Raw genomic sequence first — 24,859 nt, 5'->3', positions numbered from 1 at the left:
CTAAAGAGAGTTATCAGATCAATGACGTTTGTGTTTATTGCTTTAAAGCAGTGATGGCGAACCTATGACACGCGTGTCAGAGGTGACACGCGAACTCATTTTTTGGTTGATTTTTCTTTGTTAAATGGCATTTAAATATATAAAATAAATATCAAAAATATAAGTCTTTGTTTTACTATGATTGCAAATATCAAAAAATTTCTATATGTGACACGGCACCAGAGTTAAGTTAGGGTTTTTCAAAATGCTGACACGCTGAGCTCAAAAGGTTCGCCATCACTGCTTTAGAGGATGGCCCATTTCTGTTAGGATGGGCCATATAGGTAGTCTAAGGAGTTATTTGCCCAGAATATCTCCTACTTTTAGTTTTGTTTATTCACTTTCAGTGAGGGTGTGAAAGGATGACATGACACAGGAAAGTTCTAAGCCTTGGTGATGATATCTGATAAAAGGGAAATGGAATAAAAACTGCAAGCTTTTTGGCTCCTTGTGTCCTTTTCCTTTCCTATTTCTCTTCAGTTGCCCTATAGAACTGGATCCTTTTCATCCAGAACCATGTAGACACAGAAAATTTGTTTTATCTTGGAAGAAAGAATATGTGAAGCTCCTTTAGAAAATGACATGTAGGAAGGGTTATAGGTGATATATTACTTTAGACATCACATCTTTTAACCTCTTCTATCCCCCATATTTGGAGTTTTCTCTCTTAGGTGTGATTTTTTTGGTTGTGGGTTTGACCCTTTAATACTTTCTTTACTTTGAGAACTGAAGCAGCTGAGCCCTTTGTAACACTCTTGTCCTACATTTGTTGTAGCCCAAATTGCTACTAATGGGCTATTTTCTTGGTGGATTACAGAACTCCTTGGTCTTGTTCAAGGTGGCCAGAAGCTTCTGCTCTGTAATAAAAGAGGATTGAGACTTGGACTTGGAATGAAAATATCTAGGTTTTAGTCTCAGCTTTACTCCTTATTAATTCTATGATTTTGGATAAATTAAGTAGTTTTTTTAACCTTAGTTTCTTTATCAAATAAAAATAGTACCTACCTCACAGGGTTGTTGTGAGGATGAAATGAGGTAACAAAAATATATTTGAGCTCTTTGAAAACTACAAACCATAAAGTAGGACTATGCAACTGGAAAGTTTTGTTATTCGTGGAGAGTGAATGGGAGAATTTTTAAAGGGGCTTAAAAGTGATTCTACAATGGAGGACTTTTTAAAAAAACTTTTTTTTTTCCCTCAGTGGGACTTATCCTGAATGTTTTCTGCAGTTATTAGCTCCTTTTATTGACTTAAATATATTGTATAGGATTTTTTTTTAAAATTGTTATCACCAATGATCTAACCACCTCTCATCCTTGTATGGGACCAAGCAGCAGGCTAGGATGGCACCACTTGAACTGGGCTTGTTTATATTCTCTTTTTTTCAGGGACAGAGTCCCAGATTAATGCCAGTAGTTGGTATTGGGTCTTTGGGAAAGTGAAGCTTGTGGAATTGATTCTTGTGATCCCTTGCTGACCAATAGTGGATTGCATCATTCATTATTTTAATTATAGTAATTTTTAAAAATTGAATTCTACTTACTGGACATGCATCTCTGCACTTGAAAGTTAACATATTAAAAGCATTTTTTTTTCTTCCTTGGTTTTCTTGTTCATGTGGATAACCCAGAGAATGCCTGAGTCTAAGGTGCCATCCTCTGAGAATCATCGCCCAGAAATGTGCTCTAGCTGCAATGTTCCTCTTCCCATTGGAGACAGCAGCTCCTCTGGGAGTTGTACCAGCAGTCCACAGAGGATAGTTTCTCAACCTTCTTCTGTTGAGAACCCATTGGAGAACCAAAAAAATGATCAAAATAATTCAGATTTTAAGATCTCTGAGACAGATACACTTAAACCATCACAAAATTATCAGAATCTGCCTTCATCTCCACTTCTGGTCCCCCAAGAATCTTTGGCCTCTTCACAGGTCAAGGAGGATTTACCGCCAGAGTCTTCAGCTTCACAGCATGGACAGGATGCCATCCTCTATCTCCAGACACAAGTGGCTGAGATGTCCCGAGTGATACGTGATCTACAGTCCAGGAGTTGTTTTAGATTTCACCATTCTAGGCCAAGTGAGAACTCCTCAGTTCCTTGGGACATCACCTCCAAGGAAGAGAATTTATCCACAGTTGAAGAAGAAGCAGACTGCAAATCCCCCTCAGCTGATGACAAAGGACAGCCAGCTGATCCCAGTCAGACCAGTTTCACAGGTCTTTTGAAGAGAATGGAACAGAGAGGTGTTATAAAGAGAGTAACATTACAATCTGAAGCAGAGTCATGTGATGGGAAACCTGATTATGTGACCTCTAAAAAACGTCTGGTTCCTCCGCTGCATCCTCTTCTAAGAATTGCCACCACTGAGGTTTTTAAAGACCCTGCTGATTGCCATCCTTCTTCTTTCATGGGACACAGGGTATATCCTGTGGCCAAGGATACCTCTCCTTTTCAACCAAATCCTCCAGCTGAGGGTCCCATTGTAGAAGCATTAGAGCATAGCAAAAGAGGAAGCACAACATCTCTTCTAGATTCTACCTCAAAGGAAATGGAGGTCATGGGTTGTAGATTTTACCATGCTGCTTCAATTGCAGCCCGAGCTGCTAGCTACATGGCCTATATGACTCAATATCAGCGTAAACTCTGGGAAGACATGGAGGATCTGGTCCATGACCCAGAATTTGATCGTGGAAAAGCAAGATGTATAATATCTGATGGTATGGATGCAGGCCTTTGGCAGCTTTGTACTACTAGGGACATAATGGACTCTGTAGTCAGAGTTATGGCAATGGCAGTAGACTACAGAAGGCAAGCCTGGCTCCGACTTACATCTCTCACTAAGAAAACCCAGGAGAAGATCTCACACTTGCCCTTTGATGGCTCTTCCCTCTTTGGACAAGATGTGAATGCTGTTGTTGCAGAAGAAAACAGTATAAAAGAAAATGACTATAAAGACCACAACAAATATTATAACCAACATCGATACTTTTATAGTCATGATCAGAAAGCACATTATCACAATAGAGGGTACTCCAAAGGGGATTGGTACAAATCCCGAAACCACCCCTATAGATATAGAAAAAAGGGAGAATCTCCAGAACGCCATGGGTACAAGAATTAATAGCCTGTTTGTTTAGCAGTATAGCCATCCAACATCCTAAGTATTTTACTTGCTCTTCCTTACTTAAACAGATCTACATGTAGGTGGTTACCTCAAAAACTGAATGCATGTATGGAATTGCTTCAGCTTACATTTAAATTCTAGACTGTTGGAATGAAGTATATAATAAAATCATGCTTATTGACCAAGTGAGCAGTGGAGACTTTTCATCTAAGTAGGGTTGGACAAAGATTTACCCATTATTTCTGATTCAAAGTAAGTACAGAGGAAGGTACTCAGGAATCAGAATCCTCTTGTGATCAAAGAAAAAGATAAAGATTTGTTCCTCAGGAAAATCTTGCTGGTAAATTGAGGACCAGGAGATTTATGGCCTGGAAATAACCCACTAACCAGATCTCTGTTTAACACAGAGACAGATCCTTCATTTTTAGGTTATCAGTGCTTCCTTGTTCAGACTTTGCTTGTCAGATCTTCACAAAATGACAAATCTCTATATCATACAACTCAAGCTCTGTGAGACTTCAAAATCAACCATGAAGCTGTATATCAAGAACTGGAATTCAAGTCAAATTTTGCCAAATCTAGTTTGCTTCCAGTGGGATGACTAGATGTTACAGGTCTACAGTGGGCACCAGCTGGAAAAAGACTTTTCTACCCATAATGTCTTTAGAAATTTCACAGTTAACTATCTTCATCAAGACTGATTGCTATCATACCATTACCACTCCAAGTTACATTATGAGAGAATTCTTAGTTGTTGTCACTTATAAGCCTCTGACATAGCAAACTCATATCAATCACCAAGCTGTGAGACCCAGTAATGGTGTTCTCTCAGGATAATCTGGACCTTTCAACACGATGACCTTCTTAAACCCACCTTCTAAACAGTTAAAATTTTTGAGCTTGATAATTCATCACACTTTAAATACAAAACAAGATATGTATATTAGTGACCTAGAAATAAAGGATGTTACACCATCTAGGCATGCAAATCTGAACTCTAAAAAGAGCAAGAATTCTAAACATGCCTGATAATCCAGTTCTCTTACTGTAATAAAAGGAATGCCATCAATTGATGCTATTGAGAAATCCATAAGTTTTAGACTATAAATGTTGATGTAGTAAAGAGAACATCTCACACAGTTCGGTTTCTGGATATCTATTTAAATGATATATCCTTTAATAATTTCTTAAAAGTCTGAAATCAAGACTTCAGTGACATGGTCTTTGTTTATTGTTCCCTTAACCTAGTCAGACTTTTACCATGAGAGACGACCTTGGTTTAATTAATAGTTCTCCACTATCCTGGAACTAGCAGATACCTCAAATACATGTCTCACAGTATATTTTCAATCTCAAGGGAGTGGCTGTACTGTATACCAGGCCTTAGATCCTTGTCTTCGCAGCATGACTTCAGAAATGGAGAAAATTGTCAAGTTTGAGGGGTCTGAATACATGACCCAGTATTACTTGCTTGGCAGCCAAAATAGTTTTTCTTAATTGACAGACTTATAACTTTGTAACTTGTTTGTCAAACATCAACATCTTTTTATCTGCTTGATCGAAATATTTTGGGTCTACTGTTAGTGGAATATAACGCTATTTTAGGATTCATGTGGTTTCAATTTCTTGCCATAGTTCTTGCATAATGGTAATTGACGGTTTTCCTGGAGCCCCACTTTTTAATAGTTTATTGGAATCTCATTCTTCCTCTCCATCATAACCATATTCAGCACCATATTTGTGCTATAGAGGTTGAAGAGGCAAAAAATCCCAACTTGAAAGAAGTTATTTACTTAGATACTTTAAGGGTACTGTATTAGTCCTACTTGTAGATTAAGTCTAAACTACAGTCTTGAGAGCATCATCTTGCAAGTTTGGTCATATCTACGGTGAATATTTACCTTTATATTTCTTAATTTCCACAAAGTTTTACTTCTACTTTAGATCCATGCCAATGCTATAGGAACTGTCTTTCAAATTGAACTTTAGACGAGCATTAATTAACTGCCTATAAAGAATCAGGCCTTAGAAATCATACAAAGATTTTAATACATGATATGTACTACACCAGTAAAGTAGTCTTATGTGCCATCAACATGGGACTACAGTTTCTTCTGTGAAAGGACTAGTCACTGGAGAGAGAGAGAGAGAGACCTTGGAACTGTTCTGTATGGCTGCACATAGGTGTTCCAAATTAGCTAAGGCTACTTCAGACTGCTCCACTTTTCCTTTCCTTCCTTGAATTAAATACTGGGCCACAAACTCGATGGTTTTTGAGGCATTCTTATTTTCCAGAAACCAAGCCAAACTAGATGCTTTAAGTATGATTTTTTGAAATTGCTTTGGCACTTCTGCTTAATATGCTCCTCCTTTGTAATTTTTTATTGTGGTTTAAAGAAGACAACCTAAAATTTACCACATGAACCATTTTTAAGTGTATAGTTCAGTAGTAGTGTTAGCTATATATACATTGTTGTGTGTAGTCCTCCTTTCTTAAATATTTCTAAAACAGCATTGCTATTCTCTTTCTCCTATGTTATGTTGCTCAATAATAAAGCTGAAAACATTGCTTTATCACTCTCTAATTGCTATGTCCAAGCCTCTCCAGGGAATTTTCCTACAAGTAAAAAGGTATTTAGAAATTACTGAATTTCGATAATCAAGTAGGTAACTTCTAAAGGGATTTGACAATTGAGTGGGGATAGGGACAAAATGCTGTAGAGTTAGGACAGTTTGTAGTTATAAATTAGTTTTTTGACTACAGAAGAAACATCCTTAACCTGTTTGATTTTTGTTATTTTAAAATCTTTCCCTGGCATACTTGAATGATGATGGTGTTATAAAACTAAAAATGAGGACTTGGTCTAGGGAGACAACCCCAGTGGCATATGGAACTCATAATTAGATAAGTTTTCATATTGTGCCTGTGATGTGCAGAGCCTGTGACAAAATTCTCCATCAGGCTAACCTCTTACGTTTAAATACTTTAGGTTTTCTAGGAGGCCTTGGAATAATTGTAAGTTAATAATTTGGTATTCTCAAAAGGGATGTATCTAATGATCCTTTTTCTTCAAAATGTTATTTCTTGACTAGACATAAAATATATGTGGACACAATATGATTTCTTGTAGTTACTGTGTATGGAGAAATACTGTTTCCATTAATTGTTATATGAAGTGCCTTTTTAAATTTCATGCTTGTTTAAAAGTTAACATTTTGATGTCTTGCATATGTTGCTGGTGATAAGTGAATTTTGTACAGTGATTTTTAATCTTGTAGTTTATTCATTTGTACAATTAATTGCACTATATGTACTCTCCTTCTGAATGTTTTTTTTTATAGCACTGTTTATCCATTTCAGAAGGTTGTAGAGTATGTCCCTCCTTTATTTAAATAACTTCACAATAGTACATTTTAGTTAATAGTGATTGGCTCAGTTTTTTGGGCATTAAGGCAGCTTTGTTTTCTATCTGTAGATTGTAGGCTTTCTGATTGAGTCATTTGTCTCCTATCTAGCCATGGTAACACAACTTATATTTGACCTTAGGAAAAAGTAGTAAATTTGCTGACACTTTATCTTTCTATTTTTTTTAAGACTGTGTGACAGCTTCCTTATCACTGTAATTGCAATTTAAACTTTTTAAAATTGTGTGGCAGCTTCTTTATCAGTATAATTTTATTATTTACTTAGCCCGCAAAATTGCATTTGAGGGGAGCATAAACTTTTTCAGGCTACTTGGATACTATTTAGTATATCACATTAGTACTGTACTGAGTGATCTGATTAGTAATGTCCTTGAGGTCCCAATACATACAGGATAAATTCTCAATTACCAAATACAAGGAGGTTGGAATAGGCACAGTCTAGAATCCCTTCTAGTTATAAAATTGGATACAGAGTTGAATGACATGGATGAACAGCATTAAATGCTACATTCAGTATTCTTGAGGATGTAATTAATTGATAGGGATTCTAATGAAGGGTTGAAATTATGGATTAGATGTTTGTAGAAAGAGTTTTAAAGATTGCAGTAATTGAAAACTTTTTTTAAAAAATGTGAGGCATATTTTGCCCGTGACTTGCACTATTTAGGTTCCCTCATCTTTTGAAATTTGTAATTTTTTACCTAATGTTAACCACAAGTCCAATGGTCATATCTGTATGCATCAGCCAGATCCATTCTATATAGTTTTTCATTAGTGGATACACTTAACAAAAATATACAGGCGGAAGTTATCAGTAAACTGATGATCACTGCATTGAATGCAAATATTTTAGTTATTTTTTTCAGATAGAACAAGTTTTGTAAGCCATTAAAATATCCTTAATGGAATTTTTCTTCCTGGGTGAATGATGAGAATATTGTTTTATTACATCATTTTTCTCTTATTGATTAGTGGGATGATATTTTTGTACTGCTTTGTCTTTTCATTTGCTTGATTTTATATAATGAAAACTTTTTTATAGTATTGTTTGGTACCATTGAAGTATCTTATTACTGGAAATTATGTTTGCTTACAGTTGGCTATAACTAGAAGTAATCACAGTCCAACCATGACCTTTTGATGGTAGCATATCAGTTCATTCTTTGTATTGATATTTTCTTCTTTATGTAACACCTCTTTCTACAATGGTGTCTGATCTTCCCTTAATCTCTTTGATGTAGATTATATTTTTCATTCTGCCCGTATAACTAGCCAGGATTTTGATGTGGCTTTATGTTTGTATATTTAAATACAATGCCTTCAGCATTATTGTAAGAGATTTTCTAGTTTTCTCTTATAATGTCTTTAAAAAAACCAGTAGCGAGTCCAGTCTCTTAAACTATTCCCCATCTATTGAACCTTCATTGGTTTTTAATGCTTTCTTGTTTAATAGTAGTATTATTTTCTCATTTCTATATATTCTTCACACAAATGTATATTACATATAGTTTGTGGTCAATTGCAACTTTTCTCTGTATAAAGATTTTAAGACCATCACCATGAATTTATAGTACAGTTCTGAGATGTGTACTGTATCTTAAAGTTAGCCAGTTTTCTCTAGGTCTTAAGGGCTTTACTGGTTTTGTTGAGGTAACTGTCCATTTCAAATGGTCTATTAGACTTTCTGATGCCTTGTTAAGAATTCAACAAGAGTTCTCAGGTTGTCTGTACTTTTAGGACTTTGGAGCTCTCTCAAGTTATATTGAGTTTTCATATATTCCTGAATATATTCCTTAGTAGAGGTGAAGTAAATGCTTTATATCTGGTAATAATTTTAAAATTTCTCCTCTGACCTTAAATATTTCAAGGGTTATTGTATGAGTTTTGTTAGTTGTCCCTTTATAAGACTAACTTTGAGATGCTATTTTTTCCCCAGGAGCTATCATATGCTTTCTGTTGTTGTTTTTCCCCCCTGGCCCATAAGAGTGGTTCTATCACAGCATTTAATTTTAAGGGCTACAATTAGACCTCTTGTTAACTCCCATTTTTATTTATGATGACTATATTTCACAATACTTTCATTTATAATGTAGTAATGTGTTAAAATAACTAGTTGGTTTGTGGTCAACTTTATCTGTACTTATTTTAATTAGTGAAATAACAATGATGTAAACGATGGGGGCAAAACATTTTTTGTCACCAGTTTTAAATTTTCAGTTCTATTTTTAAAACATTTATTTACATTAAGCTTCCTGCTGTTAGGTGTGCAGCCCATTCCTTTCTGTCTTGGGTAGAATATAGTTAATTTGTAATTAGTCTCATTTAGAATCTGAGCACAGAGTTGCATGCATGTTGGTCTTTGTTTAATAGCTTGAAACAGCACCTATTTTCTTTTACTTTTGGCAAAAATATATTTTGACAGATCTTGGAAGCACCTTGATAGCCTTGAGTCTAATTGTCATCTGCCTGAAAAGGAAGTAGAGGAGAGAAACTTCATTTATAGAACTTATATTTACTAGGCTGCTAATTGCAAGGCACTCGAGGTAGACATTCACCCTTATTTTGTAGATGAGGAAATGAAATTTACCAACAAGCCACTTGCTCAAGCAGTGGAACTGCTTTGAATACAGATTCTATTCCTTCATAGTCTCAAGTCAACATTGTACTAGGCTGCCTCCCTGTGTTTTTCAAGGTTCCACTCAAATCTTACCTCTCTGATTAGCTAATTTGAGATATACTAATCTTTGTCTTCCATGATATACACTAATCTTTGATATATACTAGTATTTGTATTTGTCTGTACTCTCGTCCCTTAGTATTTGATGCCTTATATTAACTAATTCCTGGCTATTTCGCTTGTCAGATAAAAAAATCCGAACATCTTAGTTCTCCCATTGAAGTTTTACTGTATTAGACTAAGATTATTCTTGATGCATAGTCATTGGCTTCTCTTTCATATGTTGCTTATTTGCATCCTATTTATTTTCAGCACTGATTGTTTAAGTCAGTGGTGGGGAAAGTCTGGCCCTCAGGCCACATAAGGCTGTAAAATCATTTGGTCTGGCTCTGCCAAGGCATTAGAGGTGAATTAATTAAATGTTTGACCAAATAAAGCAGGTTAATTTTTAAGTTGATAATTTTGTACGGCCCGAGACTGATGATATAAATATCCAACTGGCCCATGGCAGAAAAAAGGTTCCCCACCCCTGGTTTAAGTAATGGTTCTTACTGCTTTTTTTTTTTTTCTTTGTTCTATCTTTTTTGTTACACCCATTTTGTTTGAGATATACACTTAAACATTTTTTTTACTGGTAACTTGAGGATATTGGCTTAATGGAAGGAAGGTAGAATGATGCGAAGCACGTGGTATTTGAATTCCAAACACCTTGACCTGAGTATTAGCAAGTCACTTATTTTCTGAGCCTCTGTTTTTCTACTTTCAAATGAGGTAATGCCTAGAAATACTTTGAAAACTCGAAAACCCAATATAGATTTTCTTCAGTAGTTCTGCTATTTCTGTTCATATTGGTAGATTTCTTGTTACTGTGGGATGGTATTGAATATAAATACAGATACATTTTTAGATGTATTTAATAGCATGTAATAGTTTTGTGTCATCAGATCATGTTCTTCTTGTTTTCAGTTTTTTAAGGCTGAATTAGACTATATTGCAAGCCCAGCAATGGACTCTCATTGAAAGACATTTAAATAAAATAGTCTCTTTTCTCAAGAGCAAGCTAAGAAATGTTCATAATAAACAATAAAAAAATTAAAGAGAATGTAGAATGAAGAGCTAGGATATGTAGGTACGTGTATACAATTTTTGATGGATGGTATTTTGTCATTTTGTGTCAGTGTTGAAAACAATAATTTTATTTGTCAAACATCTCTCAATAATTGCCATGTGCAGGCAGGTACTGAGGAATGTGTGGGGATGCTGGGTGTTAACACATTGTAGACCAGTAGTTTTATTGCTAGCTTTACCCAGTGGCCAGGTAAGTTTCTCTTGAATGAGTACAAAAAACGTTTTACATAAATGTTAAAGGCACGCTTTAAAATTAAATACCCATTGCATTTTGAAATTATTTATTACATGTGCTTACAAGCTAATATCTTTTTAAAGTATGATTGGCCACAAGCCTTAGAACAGAAAACACGAGAATTCTCGTGATCTGTCCACAATGTGTTAAGAGATGTTATATTAAGAGAAAGGAATACCAGTACAGTGTAATTATCCTGTTTAGAGGAATGCCTGTGATGAAGTTGTGACAAAAGATAGCTTCATCTGGAGGGTCAAGGAAGCTTTTCTTACCAAATTCTTGAGCTGAAGTTTGGAACATGATCAGAAAAGGGTGTTGGACTAGTGGAGAATAGGAGCAAGGCAATTGGGTGAAGGAATCAGTGTGTGCAGGGCATGGGAACATTGTGTTTCTGGTTTCAGAATTGTAAGAAACGGCCCTTACTTAAGAGGCTAGAATTGGAAGAGATTAAGTTGAAGGAAGAGGATACATTACCCATGAAATCATTGGTTCCTATCTATTCAGAGTGTACTGTTTGTATGTAGCCTTTACTTGTAGAAAGTAAAGTCTGTCTATAGGTTGGTTTGTACTGTAGTCCACTGTAGACATCTAGAGCAAATATTTTTCTTCCTGAGCTGAGCCAGAGGAGAGCTCTCAATCAGTGTACCTCTAGCCCTAGGAACAGCTCAAGCATTGAAATAGAACTGAGATAGTGGTTGAGAATAACTTTGAAAATGAACAGGATAATGTCCCTGAAGTGGAATGTGACATCCCATTATGGGTGTATAGTTGCATACTTTAGGATTGTCTATTGGCAGTGTATCCTCAGAGTAGCTAAATGTGGGTAATTTCCCTGAGTGTTGGCTTACAGATCATTTGTGGGTGGACTTGGGGAAAATGAAGATATTTCTAAAAAAGTTGCTTCATTGTAGTTATGAGGTATTGTATTGAAGGAAGGGCCTGTGAACTTCGTGCAAGTGGTATCTCCAGCAGCACCCAAAGCACATTTTGCCAACTTTCTGTTTGTTTTTTTTCTCTGGTTTGATTTTCTTGCTGCTGTTGTCACTTTCACCTTTTCTCTCTGCATAATTCATCCTTTTTTTTTTTCCTGTGCCAGAGGTAGAGCAGTGGCACTCAGGATTAAAATGATGTAACTCTGCTTTGCTTTGCTTTGCTTTATATTCAGAGATATTTTTTAATTCCTTTAAGTTCCAAAGTTACATTTATTTATTTATTTTTGCCTTATACTGAAGGAGAATCAAAGTCATCCTTCCTAGAAGGGATTTTTATACATATAGATTTTGGCAGTTTACCCAAAAGACAATACAGGAAGAACCTTATTTAACAGGCTCAATGGTACTAGCCTTCTTAACTAACTAAATTACAGAATGGGGTATAGTTGTATGTATGTTTTAAAATTTGTTCATATAAAGTAGATGAAAAAAATGAAGTAGATGTTCTGTGTACTTTGTATTTGTAAACAATAACCATTTGGAGAAGGAAGGAGATTGCTTTGTACAAAAGGCTTGTTTCCTGGGTCCAAAGCTTTGCTGCTGGAGATGGTAAATAAATATTGTACTGCTTTGCTGTGTTTATTTCTTCTGCTTTATCTGTATTTGAATATAAAATTCTTGAGGAAAATTGTTGCTTTTCAAAATGTTTTTTGGGATGTGACTTGAGTTATGAGTTGGGCAGAAGAAACTTCTGGTAAACAGCACTTCTAGGGGTGCAAACTTCAGACCGAACTATGGACCAAAGCTTTAGGATGGGCAATTTGACTTTGTATGAAGTAATGCAGTTTCAGGAATTCTTTTCAAGTGCACTAGTCAGATGTATAATACAATTTCCAAAGTTAATTTATGCTACTTTTGCAGTTGGTTGCTCCTTTGAGCTTTTTTAAAATTGGGATCCCTTACATAGAAGATAAAGATGTAGGTGATCCTCCAATTGGTGGTGCTCTGACTAATCAGTGCCAGCTGACACTCAGATATCCTATATAATAAAAGGCTAATATGCAAATCCACCAAACTGTGGAAGGACTGGTCCCTATGATGTGCACTGACGAACGGGGCAGATGCTCAATGCAGGAGCTGCCCCCTGGTGGTCAGTGTGCTCCCACAGGGGAGCACCACTCAGCCAGAAACCAGGCTCACAGCTGGAGACTGTAGCAGTGGTGGTGGGAGTCTCTCCCACCTCTGTGGCAGCACTAAGGATGTCTGACTGACGGCTTAGGCCCATTCCCCGCTAAGCCATCTGTCAGTCGGACATCTCCTGAGGGCTCCTGTTCTGCGAGAGGGTGCACGCCGGGCCGAGGGAACCCCCAGAGTGCACAATTTTTGTGCACTGGGCCTCTAGTAACAATGTAAATAAACCTCTGCCTTGTATTGTTTTATCTATATTCCCTCTCCCTTTCTTCACCACCCTCCTTCCTCCTACAACTTTCAGCTTTTTTTATTCCTGCCTTTTTTTAGTAGCCAAAAAGTGCTTTGGTGAGTCAGGGAACTGGGTTGTTGCATCACTTCTCTGGATAATAACTATTTTTACAGAGTGTTTTCTCATAGGGTATATCGCCTGGTGTGGGACATAGAGCAGAATTATTCTATTTCACAGTGGTCCAGTAACTATATTCACATTTTTCATTAAAAAATGCTTAATTTTTATCATTTTTGTTATTTACTCAAGAACTAAAGTATTTTTTAGAGATTAGTAATAATGATTTTAAAATATAAATCATTTGTCTATCATTAAAGAGCCACAAAATGATCTGTGCTCTAGCCAGTTTGGCTCAGTAAGTAGAGCATCGGCCTGTGGACTGAAGGGTCCCGGCTTCGATTAGGGTGAAGGGCACATGCCCGGGTTGTGGGCTCAATTCCAGCAGGGGGTGTGCAGGAGGAAGCTAATCAGTGATTCTCTCTCATCTTGATGTTTGTATCTCCCTTTCCCTTCCTCTCTAAACACAATAAAAATATATTTTAAAAAATGATCCACTGCCACAAGCTGTTATAAAATGATAATTTCTCCTGTGCAAGACCCACTTTTCATTACTGAGTTTCTAGAGATTGCTTTACAAAAGAAGAATTGCTACTTATATCCTCTATTTTCTTTGATTTGATCTTGGCAAATATTTTTAGAAAACTGATTTAGCTAGTTATGGCAATAACAAGTGACTTAGAGGCTCCACTTTTGGGTGAGCTGATGAGTGGAAAGTAAAGTGAAAGATCTGCCTGTATTTAATTTGAGAAAATTTGGATGCAGAAATTCTTACCAAAATATTACCAAACTAAATTCTACAGTAGATATGTCCAAGTATCATACAACATAATCAAGTGGGATTTATTCCTGGGATGTAAGGATGGGTCAACATTTGCAAATCAATCCACATGAACACCATATTGACAAAATGAAGGATAAAAATTATATAGATACAGAAAAAGCTTTTGACAAAATTCATACATTGATGGTAAAAACCCTAAACGAAGTGGGTATAGAGGGAATGTACCTTGGCATAATTAAGGCCGTATATGACAACCCCCCAGGTAACATAATTAACAGTAAAAAGTTGAAAGCTTTTCCTCTGAGGTTCGGAACAAGACAAGGATGCCACTCTGCCACTTTTATTCAACACTAGAGGCCTGATGCACAAAATTCATGTAAGGAGCTCGGTCCTCGCAGCCCCTCGCATTCCCCGCTTCATCTGGAAGGTCGTCTGGATGGTCGTCCTGCTGTTCAATCTAATTAGCATATTAGCTCTTTATTATAGTATAGGAATTAGACCAGCAAAGAAAAGGCATCCAACTGGAGATCAGAAAGGAAGAAGTAAAACTCACAATTTGCTGATGATATACTATATAGATTGTTCCTGATTTAAGATGGTTTGACTTTAGGATGGTGTGAAAGTGATACACATTCAGTAAAAACTGGCTGGGCTAAGCTATGTTTGGTAGGTTAAGTGTATTCGATGCATTTTTTACTTACAGTCTTATCAACTTAAGATGAGTTTATTGGGACATAACCCCATTATAAGTCAGGGAACATCTATATGTTGAAAACCCTAAAGACTCCAGCAAAAAAACAGGACTAATAAATGAATTCATTAAAGTTGCAGGATAAAAAGTTAATATACAGAAGTTTTATACACTAATAACAAACTATCAGAAGAAGAAATGAAGAAAATTCCATTTATAATTGCATCAAAAAGAATAAAATACCTAGGTATATATTTAACCAGGGACATGAAAGACCTCTACACTGAAAAGTATAAGACATTGGTGAAAGAAATGAAAGAAAGCGTAAATAAATGAACAGATAATTTTGTGCACATGTACGGGAAGAATTAATATTATTATTATTTTTTTTAAAATATATTTTATTGATTTTCCACAGAGAGGAAGGGAGAGAGATAGAGAGTTAGAAACATCGATGAGAGAGAAACATCGATCAGCTGCCTCCTGCACATCTCCCACTGGGGATGTGCCCGCAACCCAGGTACATGCCCTTGACCGGAATCGAACCTGGGACCTTTCAGTCCGCAGGCCGACGCTCTATCCACTAAGCCAAACCAGCTTCGGCAAGAATTAATATTATTAAAAATGTCATAGTATCCAGTGCATACACATATTCAATGCAATTCTTATCAAAATTCAAACAGCATTTTTCACAGAGCTAGAATAAGTCTAAAATTTATATGGAACCACAAAATACCTTGAATAGCCAAGGTAATCTTGAAAAAGAACAGAGAGAGCACACTTTTTGATTTCAAACTATATTACAAAGCTATAATAATCAAAACAGTATGGTTTTGGCATAAAAACTGATACATAGATTAATGGAACCAAAGAGCCCAGAAATAAACCCACATATATATGGTCAATTAATTTAGGACAAAAAATCTCTTCAATAAGTGGTAGTAGGAAAACTGGACAGCAACATACAAAAGAAATTAAACTAGACGACTACCTTACACCATGCACAAAAATTAACTCAAAATGTTTGATTACAGACTTGAATGTAAGACCTGAAACCATAAAACTAGAAAGAAACAGGCCCCTTGACATCAGTCTTGTCATTTACTTTCTGATCTGACTCCAAAAGCAAAAATAAACAAGTGGGACTATATCAAACTAAAAATTTGCACAGCAAAGGAAACCATCAGAATGAAAAGGCAGTCTACTGAATTGGAGAAGATATTTGCAAATTATATATTCAATAAGGGGTTAACATCCAAAATGTATAAATAACTTAGCAAAAAAAAAACCCCCAATTCAATTAAAAAGATATGAACAGTTTTCAAAGGTGGCTTACAGATGGACAACAGCCACATTGAAAAATGTTCAACATCACTAATTATCAGGGAAATGCAAATCACAACCACAATGAGCTATTACCTCACTTCTGTTAGAATGGTGGCCATTATTAAAATGACAAGAAATAAGTGTTAAAGTAGATGGAGAGAAAGGGGAACACTTATACACTGTGGGAATGTAAATCGATGCAACCACTATGGAAAACAATATGGAGATTCCTCAAAAAATTAAAAATAGCACTACCATATGACCTAGCTATTCCACTTCTGAGAATTTGAGAAAAGTAAATCCCCCAAAATACTAATTAAAACTGGTATATGCACCCATATGTTCATTGCTGCATTGTTTATAGTAGCCAAGATATAGAAACAACTTGAGTGTCTGTTGATGGATGATTAAGAAAATGTGATACACACACACACACACAATGAAATAATACTCAGTGAAGTAAGTTAGACAAATACTGGCTAATTTCACTTGTATGTGCAATCTTTAAAAAATGAAAACAGCCCTAACCGGTTTGGCTCAGTAGATAGAGGTCAGCCTGCGGACTGAAAGGTCCCAGGTTCGATTCCGGCCAAGTGCATGTACCTTGGTTGCGGGCACATCCCCGGTGGGAGGTGTGCAAGAGGCAGCTGATCGATGTTTCTCTCTCATCAATGTTTCTAACTCTCTATCCCTCTCCCTTCCTCTCTGTAAAAAAACAATGAAATATATATTTTTTAAAAAAATGAAAACAAAACTTATAGATACAGAGAACAGGTTGGTGGTTATCAGAGGGGAAGGGTTGGGGGTTGGAGGATGGATAAAATGAGTGAAGGGACTTCAATTGTATGGTGACAGTTGTTTACAAGACTTATTTTGGTGATTACTTTGTAGTGTATACAAAGATCAAATTACACCGTATACTTGTAACTAATATAGTGTTATATACCAAGTTTACCTCAAAAATTAGTATAAAAATAAGAAAATATTTGAGAAAATTATTCAAGAGTCCTTTGAAAAGTTTTATAAAACAGTTTATAGCAGTTTTTTCAGCATTCAATACCAGTTTGTAATACCAAACTGGGGTTGACAAGCATTTGGCACTTAGTTTTCTATTCTATAATACATTTCGGGATTGAGAGTGAATATTTAATGAAATAAGCATTCGCAGATGAGTATTAAAAGGAAGCCAACTCATAAAGTCATTTCTGTATGCATAAATGAAGACTAGACAGATGAACAGAAATTCGGGTTCTAATAAAATTTCTTTGTGACTTAATTAGCTTCCTTTTGAATAAATCTATTAAACATTGAGGAATTATATTTGTGATAGGAAAAGCTAATGATTTTACTTTCTATATTTAAAATCCAAACCAGAAAAGCAGTAGGTCAGGTCTAAGTTGAATAATACTTTTAAGTTTTAACTTTTAATTTGACTATATGTACTTTTAATATTTTAAATACATTTTAAAATACAAATCAGTACATGTGCTTTGGATTTTTTAAAAGCATATGTGTAATTAAAGGAAAATACACACTTATAAGTATGTTTTAGTAATGCTTTTTGCTTTTAAGTAGTAATGGTGTTTGACATCAGAACTGTGTAAAAATATTTACTCAGTAGCCATTAAGCCTGTTGAACTGAAAATGACTTACCCTAATTCTTGCTTAATATCTATTTGTTAGGTTTGGAAAGTAATGTAACCTACTTATTACATTATTAGAGACAAAAATCTAGAGGAAAAAAATACAATTTACTACTAGATTATGTTCCTTCTAAATACAAAATTTTCATCTGTCTTTATGAAGAGTATATGTTAAATGTAGTTTTATAAGGCATAAATTAGTGATTTAAACCAAATCCATTACATTTTCGAACAAGAGATTGGGATTCTCAACAGTTTTTGTCCTTATACAGTCTTGTTCATTGATAAGTGAAATTTTGTTAATTTTATTACATATGCTGATTGTAGAAATATTAGAAAGTAGAATTTAAAAAAGAGAAAACACTCCAGACAAAAATAACTATTAACATTTTTATTTATACCTGCTAGATTTTACTTACATATTTTTAAAGGAATCATTTTTACTTTTTTTAAAAAAATATATTTTTATTGATTTCAGAGAGAGGAAGGGAGGGAGATAGAAACATTAATGATGAGAGAAAATCATTGATCAGCTGCCCCCTGCACATCCATCCCCTACTGGGGATCGAGCCGGAAACCTGTGCATGTGCCCTGACCAGGGGTTGAACCATAACCTCCTGGTTAGAGGGTTGACACTCAGCCACTGAGCCACACTAGCTGGGCTCTAATAGAAAACTTTTTAAATTAAGATTTTATTTATTTAAAAAATTTTAGGTTCACAGCAAAATTCAGATGAAGGTACAGAGATTTTCCATATACTGCCTGTTCCCAGACATGCATAGCTTCCCCTATTATCAACATCCCCCAATATACTGGTACATTTGTTATAATTGATGAACCTACATTGACCCATCATTATCACCGAAAGTCATTAGAGTTCACTCTTGTTGTAATTCTGTGGCTTTGGACAAATATATAATGACAAGTATCCACCTTTATAGTATTATACAGAATAATTTACTGCCCTAAAATTTTTTTGTACTTAGCTAATTTATCCCTCTCTCCCTTCCCACAAAGCCCCTGGCAACTACAGATCTTTTTTTACTATCACTATAGTTTTGCCTTGTCCAGAATTCCATATAGTTAGAATCATGCCTTTTTAGATTGGCTTGTTTCCTTTAGTGATATGTATTTCCGTTTCCTTCATGTCTTTTCATGCCTTGATAGCTTGTTTCTTTTCAGCAAGAATAATATTTCATCACCTGGATGTACCACAATTTATTCATTCACCTACTAAAGGATATCTTGGTTGTGTTCAAGTTTTGGCAATTATTCATAAAGCTGCTGTAAACATCTAATTATACAGGATACTTCACCCCTAACTATTGCTTATTTTATTTGCACGTTTTTCTTAGGAAGATCATATCATCTGTGAACAAAGAGGGATTTATTTCTTCCTTAATTTGTGGTTTGGTGTCTGACATTGACTTGGGAAAATTCAAAGTTATTATTATTTCATATATATTCTATCCCTTTCTTCTTCCATTAATCCCATTATGCATATATTATATCTTTTGGAGTAGTTTTTGGATATTCTGTTGCATTTTTAGTCTTTTTTCTCTTTGTTTTTCAGTTTTGCAAGTTTCTGTTGACATATCCTTAAGTGCAAAGTGTGCAGTAGCAAGTCTATCAAAGCATTCTTCATTTTGATTAGAGTATTTTTTAAAATCTCTCCAGATTTCTCTTTGGTTCTTTCTTAGGATTTCCATATCACTTACATTACACATCTGTTCTTGCATGTTGCCATTTTTCCATTAGAGCTCTTAGCATATTAATCAAAGTTGTTTTAAATTCCTGATTTGATTATTCCAGCATCCCTGCCATGTCTGCCATTCTGTGCTTGCTCTGACTCTTCAGACTGTTTTTTGCCTTGTACTTTTTCTTGAATGGTGGACATGATGTACTAAGTAAAAGAAACTGGTAATTAGGCCTTTAGTAATGTAGTGGTAAGGTATGGGAGAAGTGGTGCCATTCTTTAATCCTGTGATTAGGACTTCGTCTTGGTGAGCCTGTGTCCTGGGACTGAACTTCAGCAGTGCTTTTGAGTCCATCCCCTCAGTGGGGCAAGCTAGTTAGAGGGGCCTGGATTGGGTATTTCCCTTCTCCTATGTGGAAAGCGGAAGGGAGTTGAAGTTGGGTATTTCCCTTCCACCAGGTTTGTTAAGCTCTGATAAAACTCTAACAGGTTAGACTTTGGTAAAAGTTTCTCTTGAGCACAGACCTTGTTAAGAAGAGAAATATCTGGCATATTCCTCCCAGCTATTGACAGCATTAGGGGATTTTGGTCCAGTCTTCACTGTGAGAACTTGGTCAAACTCCGGAGGTAAATTCACAAAAGTGTGAGGGTCTCCCATGACTGGATCCCCCTGGAGTTTTTAACTCTCCGTCTTATCCACACTGAGCTTCAAGCAGTTCATCAATTATAGTTCAGGTTTTCCTACTCAGAGCGGTTCCTGCTGTAGTTTCTACTCATGGGTTTCCTCTCTACTAAGTTGTGATTCTTTGAATTTACCTCCTCCCATCCCCCATCTCTCAGTACTGTCACCTCACTTTGATGAATTTAAGAGATGTTGACTTACCAGTTTGTTCAGCTTTTTGATCATTGTTAGGATGGAATGGCAACTTCTAAGCTCCTTACATGTTGGACTGGGAACTGGAAGTTAGATCTACTTTTTTAAATCAATAGTTTCTCTTAAATAAATACTGTCCTGGCATTGCTGAAAAACTAGAGCCAAGGATGTTTGTACTTTTTGACTGTAAACTAATGGCTTGATAGCATTACCTTATAGACTCAGCACAAAGCAATGCCAAACTTTTCAATATCCAGATGATGATAAAGTAAATAAAGATGTGTCCTACCAGCTAGTTTATCTAACTTTGAAAACAAAGGTGCTCATGGATGATTGGCTGACCTACAAAATAACACATGAAATATAAAATATACAAGACAGTTTCTTAGAAATTTGATAGTGGTAAAGGTAAGTAGTTCTTTAGTGCAACAACTCTTTTGTAAATGGATATATGTTATCCCAAAGCTAAATTGGTTAAAAGGAATGAAAATTGTTTTTTAATTATAGGGTAATGTTAAACATAAAGACCATATTGACCACCAGAAGGATAAAGTTGCCTTAACTCTGGCTCGTCTAGCCCGCCATGTTGAAGTGGAGAAACAGCAGAAAGAAGAGAAGAATAGAGCATTCAGGGTATGTGGCTATTTTAATTGGTGTTTTACCAAATTATAGAATTGTTTATAATAAATTTGTAAAGAGAAATTTGTAATAAATGAATAATTGAATCCATGTTCAGGGTGGATTCTAGACATCAACTTAGTAGTAATTCATAATAACTTTTTACATCTCTGTTTTTAGTTTGATGGGTTCTGATCATATATGTATATAGGAAAAAAAGGATTACTTAGGTGGATTTTATTTTTGGGAATTAAAAATCATTTGATTACTCAAAGCAAATGAGCAATTAAAATGTTTCTGGTTACTTTATCACAAGAGTGAAAATTGTTTATCAGGTTTGTATGTATAAACTGTTGAAAGGTTATTTTCTACTAAATAGAGCCAGTCCACTTTCTCAGATTTTAGCCTGTCCTTTCAGATTAAATCGATTACTAAAAGAAAGAAATTTGAATCAGGGTTGTAGAAGAGCTGCTGTGTGGAAAGTGAAGCCTAATTTAGAATCTCGTGGGATATATTTTCCTTGACTTGCTTAAAGATCCAAATGAAATTACTTATAAAACTCCCTCAATATTGATAAATGTCTATTAGGAGTAGAATGTTGATGAGTTGGGTAAAAATATAAGCTTCATAGTAGGATTTTAAAAATGGAAATTGAAATCAGGGCTCCTCCAATAGCTGTTTGGATTTTAGCAGGTCACTTACCTTTTATAGACTTTGAGCTTCAGTCTGTAAAGGGAAAGAGTTGGAGATGATCTCCCAGGTTGGGATAAGTTCTATGATTTTATAATCTTAACATTTGTTTTTTATTCTTTCATTACTTATTCATTGGTTATTATAAAGGAATGTATATATTTCTATAGCTTGTGTTTTAGTATACCCTAATTTGATATAGAATAATTAATCTTTAAATTTAGAACTAGGTTTATTTGGGGACTTTAACTTTATCATGTAACACCAATTAAATTAGAGCATAGTCTTCTAATTGTGTATTTATAATACTTAGTGGATAGTGATATTTAAAAAATAGGATTATTTCTTTTCTGGCAGAAACATGATTTAACTTTAAGGAAGATTCTTTCCCAAAACTATGTGAAATGTGTTGCTTATGGGTCATGGGGAAAATCTCTTTGAGAGAGATATGGTTTGCGAGCTGTCCTCCCATTCTGCAGATTTTCTGAGTAATGCTAGCCTAGCTTCTTTTCCCAGGCAATGTTTTTTTTTTTTTTTTTTTTTAAATATATTTTATTGATTTTTTTACAGAGAGGAAGGGAAAGAGATAGAAAGTTAGAAACATCGATGAGAGAGAAACATCGACCAGCTGCCTCCTGCACATCTCCCACTGGGGATGTGCCTGCAACCCAGGTACATGCCCTTGACCGGAATCGAACCCGGGACCCTTCAGTCCGCAGGCCGACGCTCTATCCACTGAGCCAAACCGGTTTCGGCCCCAGGCAATGTTAATGGACACATCCTATATAATAAAAGGGTAATAGGCAAATTGTCTCCTCTGGGATTTCAACCAGAGTTTGACCAGGGGGCGGGGCCAGCCTGCCAACCTTCTGGGGCCCCTTCTTCTGGCCTGCCTGGTCCTATCGGCCCCGATTGGGGCAGGCCAACCAAACGCCACTCCTGCACGAATTTGTGCATCTGGCCTCTAGTAGATAATAAAACTTTCATGACGAGTTCAGAATCTTATAGTCACTATGACAACCAAGGGTTTTCTCAAGGGAAGTTTTAACCTCTATCTATGTAAATGTTCATTTGTTATATTAAAGACTTTACCTTAGCATTGAAGAAAGTTTTTTGAAATTTTTGTTTAACCAACTGTAAAGAATAAATTTATGTTTTCTAAGAGAAGCTGATCAACACAGATGTTTTAGCTCATTGCTTGTTATCGATACATGATTTTTTTGTGGTTGTTCCTATTTGGATAAGTTGTTTTTTTTTAAACATGGATAAGTTGTTGTTTTTTTAAAACTAGATGACAGACAACAAAAACAAGCTACCCAGAAAGGAAGATAATGAAACTGAAATAAAAATAATTCTTGCCCAGCCAGGTGTGGCTCGGTGGTTGAGCATCAACCCAGGAACCAGGAGGTCACTGGTTCAATTCCGGTCAGGACACATGCCTGGGTTGCAGACTCAGTCCCAGTGTGAGGCGTGCAGGAGGCAGCCAATCGATGATCCTTTCTCATCATTGATGTTTCCATCTCACTCTCCCTCTCCCGTCCTCTCTGAAATCAATTAAAATATTTTTAAAAAATAATTATTGAAAAACTCTAGTGGTTGATAAATAACTCTGAGTAAAAAAATATATTTGTGAATGTTGTCTCACTATTAAAGTGGATTGTCCATCTTCATGATGTTAAATGAAAGAAAAAGAAAATTCATTCAAATCTTTGTTGGATAAATAACTTTCAGAGACAATGTGCTGTGCTGACTAGATAACCAGCCATCAGCTTAGCTTATTGATATTTCAGGAGTTATGATGACGTGCAAGAAGTAATGTAACCCTAAAGTTTATGGAAGTAGCTTTGTGATATAGAAAAAAGGGCAGCACATTTGGAGATGATTTCAGCCAGCAAACTTTTTTTAAGCATTGACTTAGGCCACAGAGTTAAAATTCTATTATGAGAAATGGCAAAGAATATTTTTTAAAAACTTCAAAAAAATTATTGGCATTGTTTAAAACAAGTAGACTACTAGCTGGCATGCAGTAATATTTAACATCAATATGGTAATTTAATTTAAAGGTTTTTACTGTGATAGATTTTTATAAGGAATGTCAATACATCATGTTTAATTTTGTAAATAAGAAAAAAATCTTTATAGCCTCCTGGAAGTTTGCCATATTGCTTTCTTTGGATAGACTATCTTTGTTTCCCATAGCATGTTATTCAGAACACTGATCCTGTAGGATATACTTTGAAAAAAAGTAATAAGTGATTTACTAAGTTGAGATACTGCATACTCTATGGATGAAGAATCACAGGCATGTTATAGTACCTTAACGCTTTGGAAGTCCTGCAGGAAAGGAACCTTTTAAACTTGATATTAAAACCAATTCTATATAATAAAAGCTGAGGTGGCGTCGCACGGCGTCCTTGCGTGACGTCACAAGATGGTCTCCACAAGATGGCCAGAAGGGGAGGACAGTTGGGCGTGACCAGGCCGGCAGGGGAGGGCAGTTAGGGGGGACCAGGCCTGCGGGGGAGGGCAGTTAGGGGTGACCAGACCTCCAGGGGAGGGCAGCTGGGGCAACCAGACCTGCAGGGGAGGGCAACTGGGGGCGACCAGGCCTGCAGGGGAGGGCAGTTTGGGGGCCATCGGGCTGGCTGGGGCAGGCAGTTGGAGGTGAGATCAGGCCTGCAGGGGAGGGCAGTTGGGGGCCATTGTGCTGGTAGGGAAGGGTAGTTGGGGGCCATCGGGCCAGCAGGGGAGGGCAGTTAGGGGCCATCGGGCTGGCTGGGGAGGGCAGTTGGGGGGTGAGATCAGGCCTGCGGGGGAGGGCAGTTGGGGACGATCAGGCCAGCAGGGGAGCAGTTAGGCATCAATCAGACCGGCAGAGGAGTGGTTAGGAGGCTATCAGGCTGGCAGGCAGAAGCAGTTAGGGGCAATCAGGCAGGCAGGCAGGCGAGCCATTAGGAGCCAGCAGTCGTGGATTGTGAGAGGGATGTCTGACTGCAATTTTAGGCCCAATCCCTGTAAACTGGCAGTTGGACACCCCCCGAGGGGTCCCAGATTGGAGAGGGTGCAGGCCAAGCTGAGGGACACTCCCCCCCTCCCCCGCCCCATGTATGAATTTCGTACACCGGGCCTCTAGTGTTTCTATACTTAAGTTGATACAGAGGATTTTTTAATATAACAATGCATATTAACATCTTTGAGAATATGTCTTCTATGGCTGTATTTGAACAATATTGTAAGATTTTTTTCAGATGAAAATTTTGAATCTCCTTATCCTTCTACTTACTCTTCCTGACAGAAGATCCTGTTATTGCTAACTAGGCCATTCATTATTCTAACCTATGTCTTGAAAATGTAATGTTCATGAATTTGTCATTTCTTGTTAAGAATATAAGCTTTTTGAGACACAATACTGTTTAAGTGCATGGATCCTACTATCATATT

The 24,859-nt window shown here is 36.3% G+C and overlaps 1 protein-coding gene across 3 annotated transcripts in view; it reads left to right on the top strand.

Annotated features, from left to right (window-relative positions):
• ZNF451 (zinc finger protein 451) overlaps window positions 1–24,859 on the top strand; it is a 94,044-nt gene that overhangs the window by 8,747 nt on the left and 60,438 nt on the right. For 2 of the 3 annotated variants that reach the window (XR_011471862.1, XM_070418332.1), the window contains exon 4: window positions 20,618–20,743. Coding sequence is in view for 2 of the 3 variants with exons in the window: in XM_070418332.1 (XP_070274433.1) it covers window positions 20,618–20,743 (126 nt within the window). In the remaining variant the exon portion in view is untranslated. Of the gene's footprint in view, window positions 1–1,670; window positions 14,388–20,617; window positions 20,744–24,859 lie in introns of those variants that run through there. The other variant, XM_070418333.1, reaches the window with a different exon arrangement.

Source organism: Myotis yumanensis, unplaced genomic scaffold, assembly GCF_028538775.1.
Source record: "Myotis yumanensis isolate MYYU_CA2020_CCGP unplaced genomic scaffold, mMyoYum1.0.hap1 SCAF_6, whole genome shotgun sequence".
Classification (NCBI taxonomy): domain Eukaryota; kingdom Metazoa; phylum Chordata; class Mammalia; order Chiroptera; family Vespertilionidae; genus Myotis; species Myotis yumanensis.
Note: the sequence above shows the minus strand (reverse complement) of the source record. Positions and strands in the feature narration are given on the sequence as shown.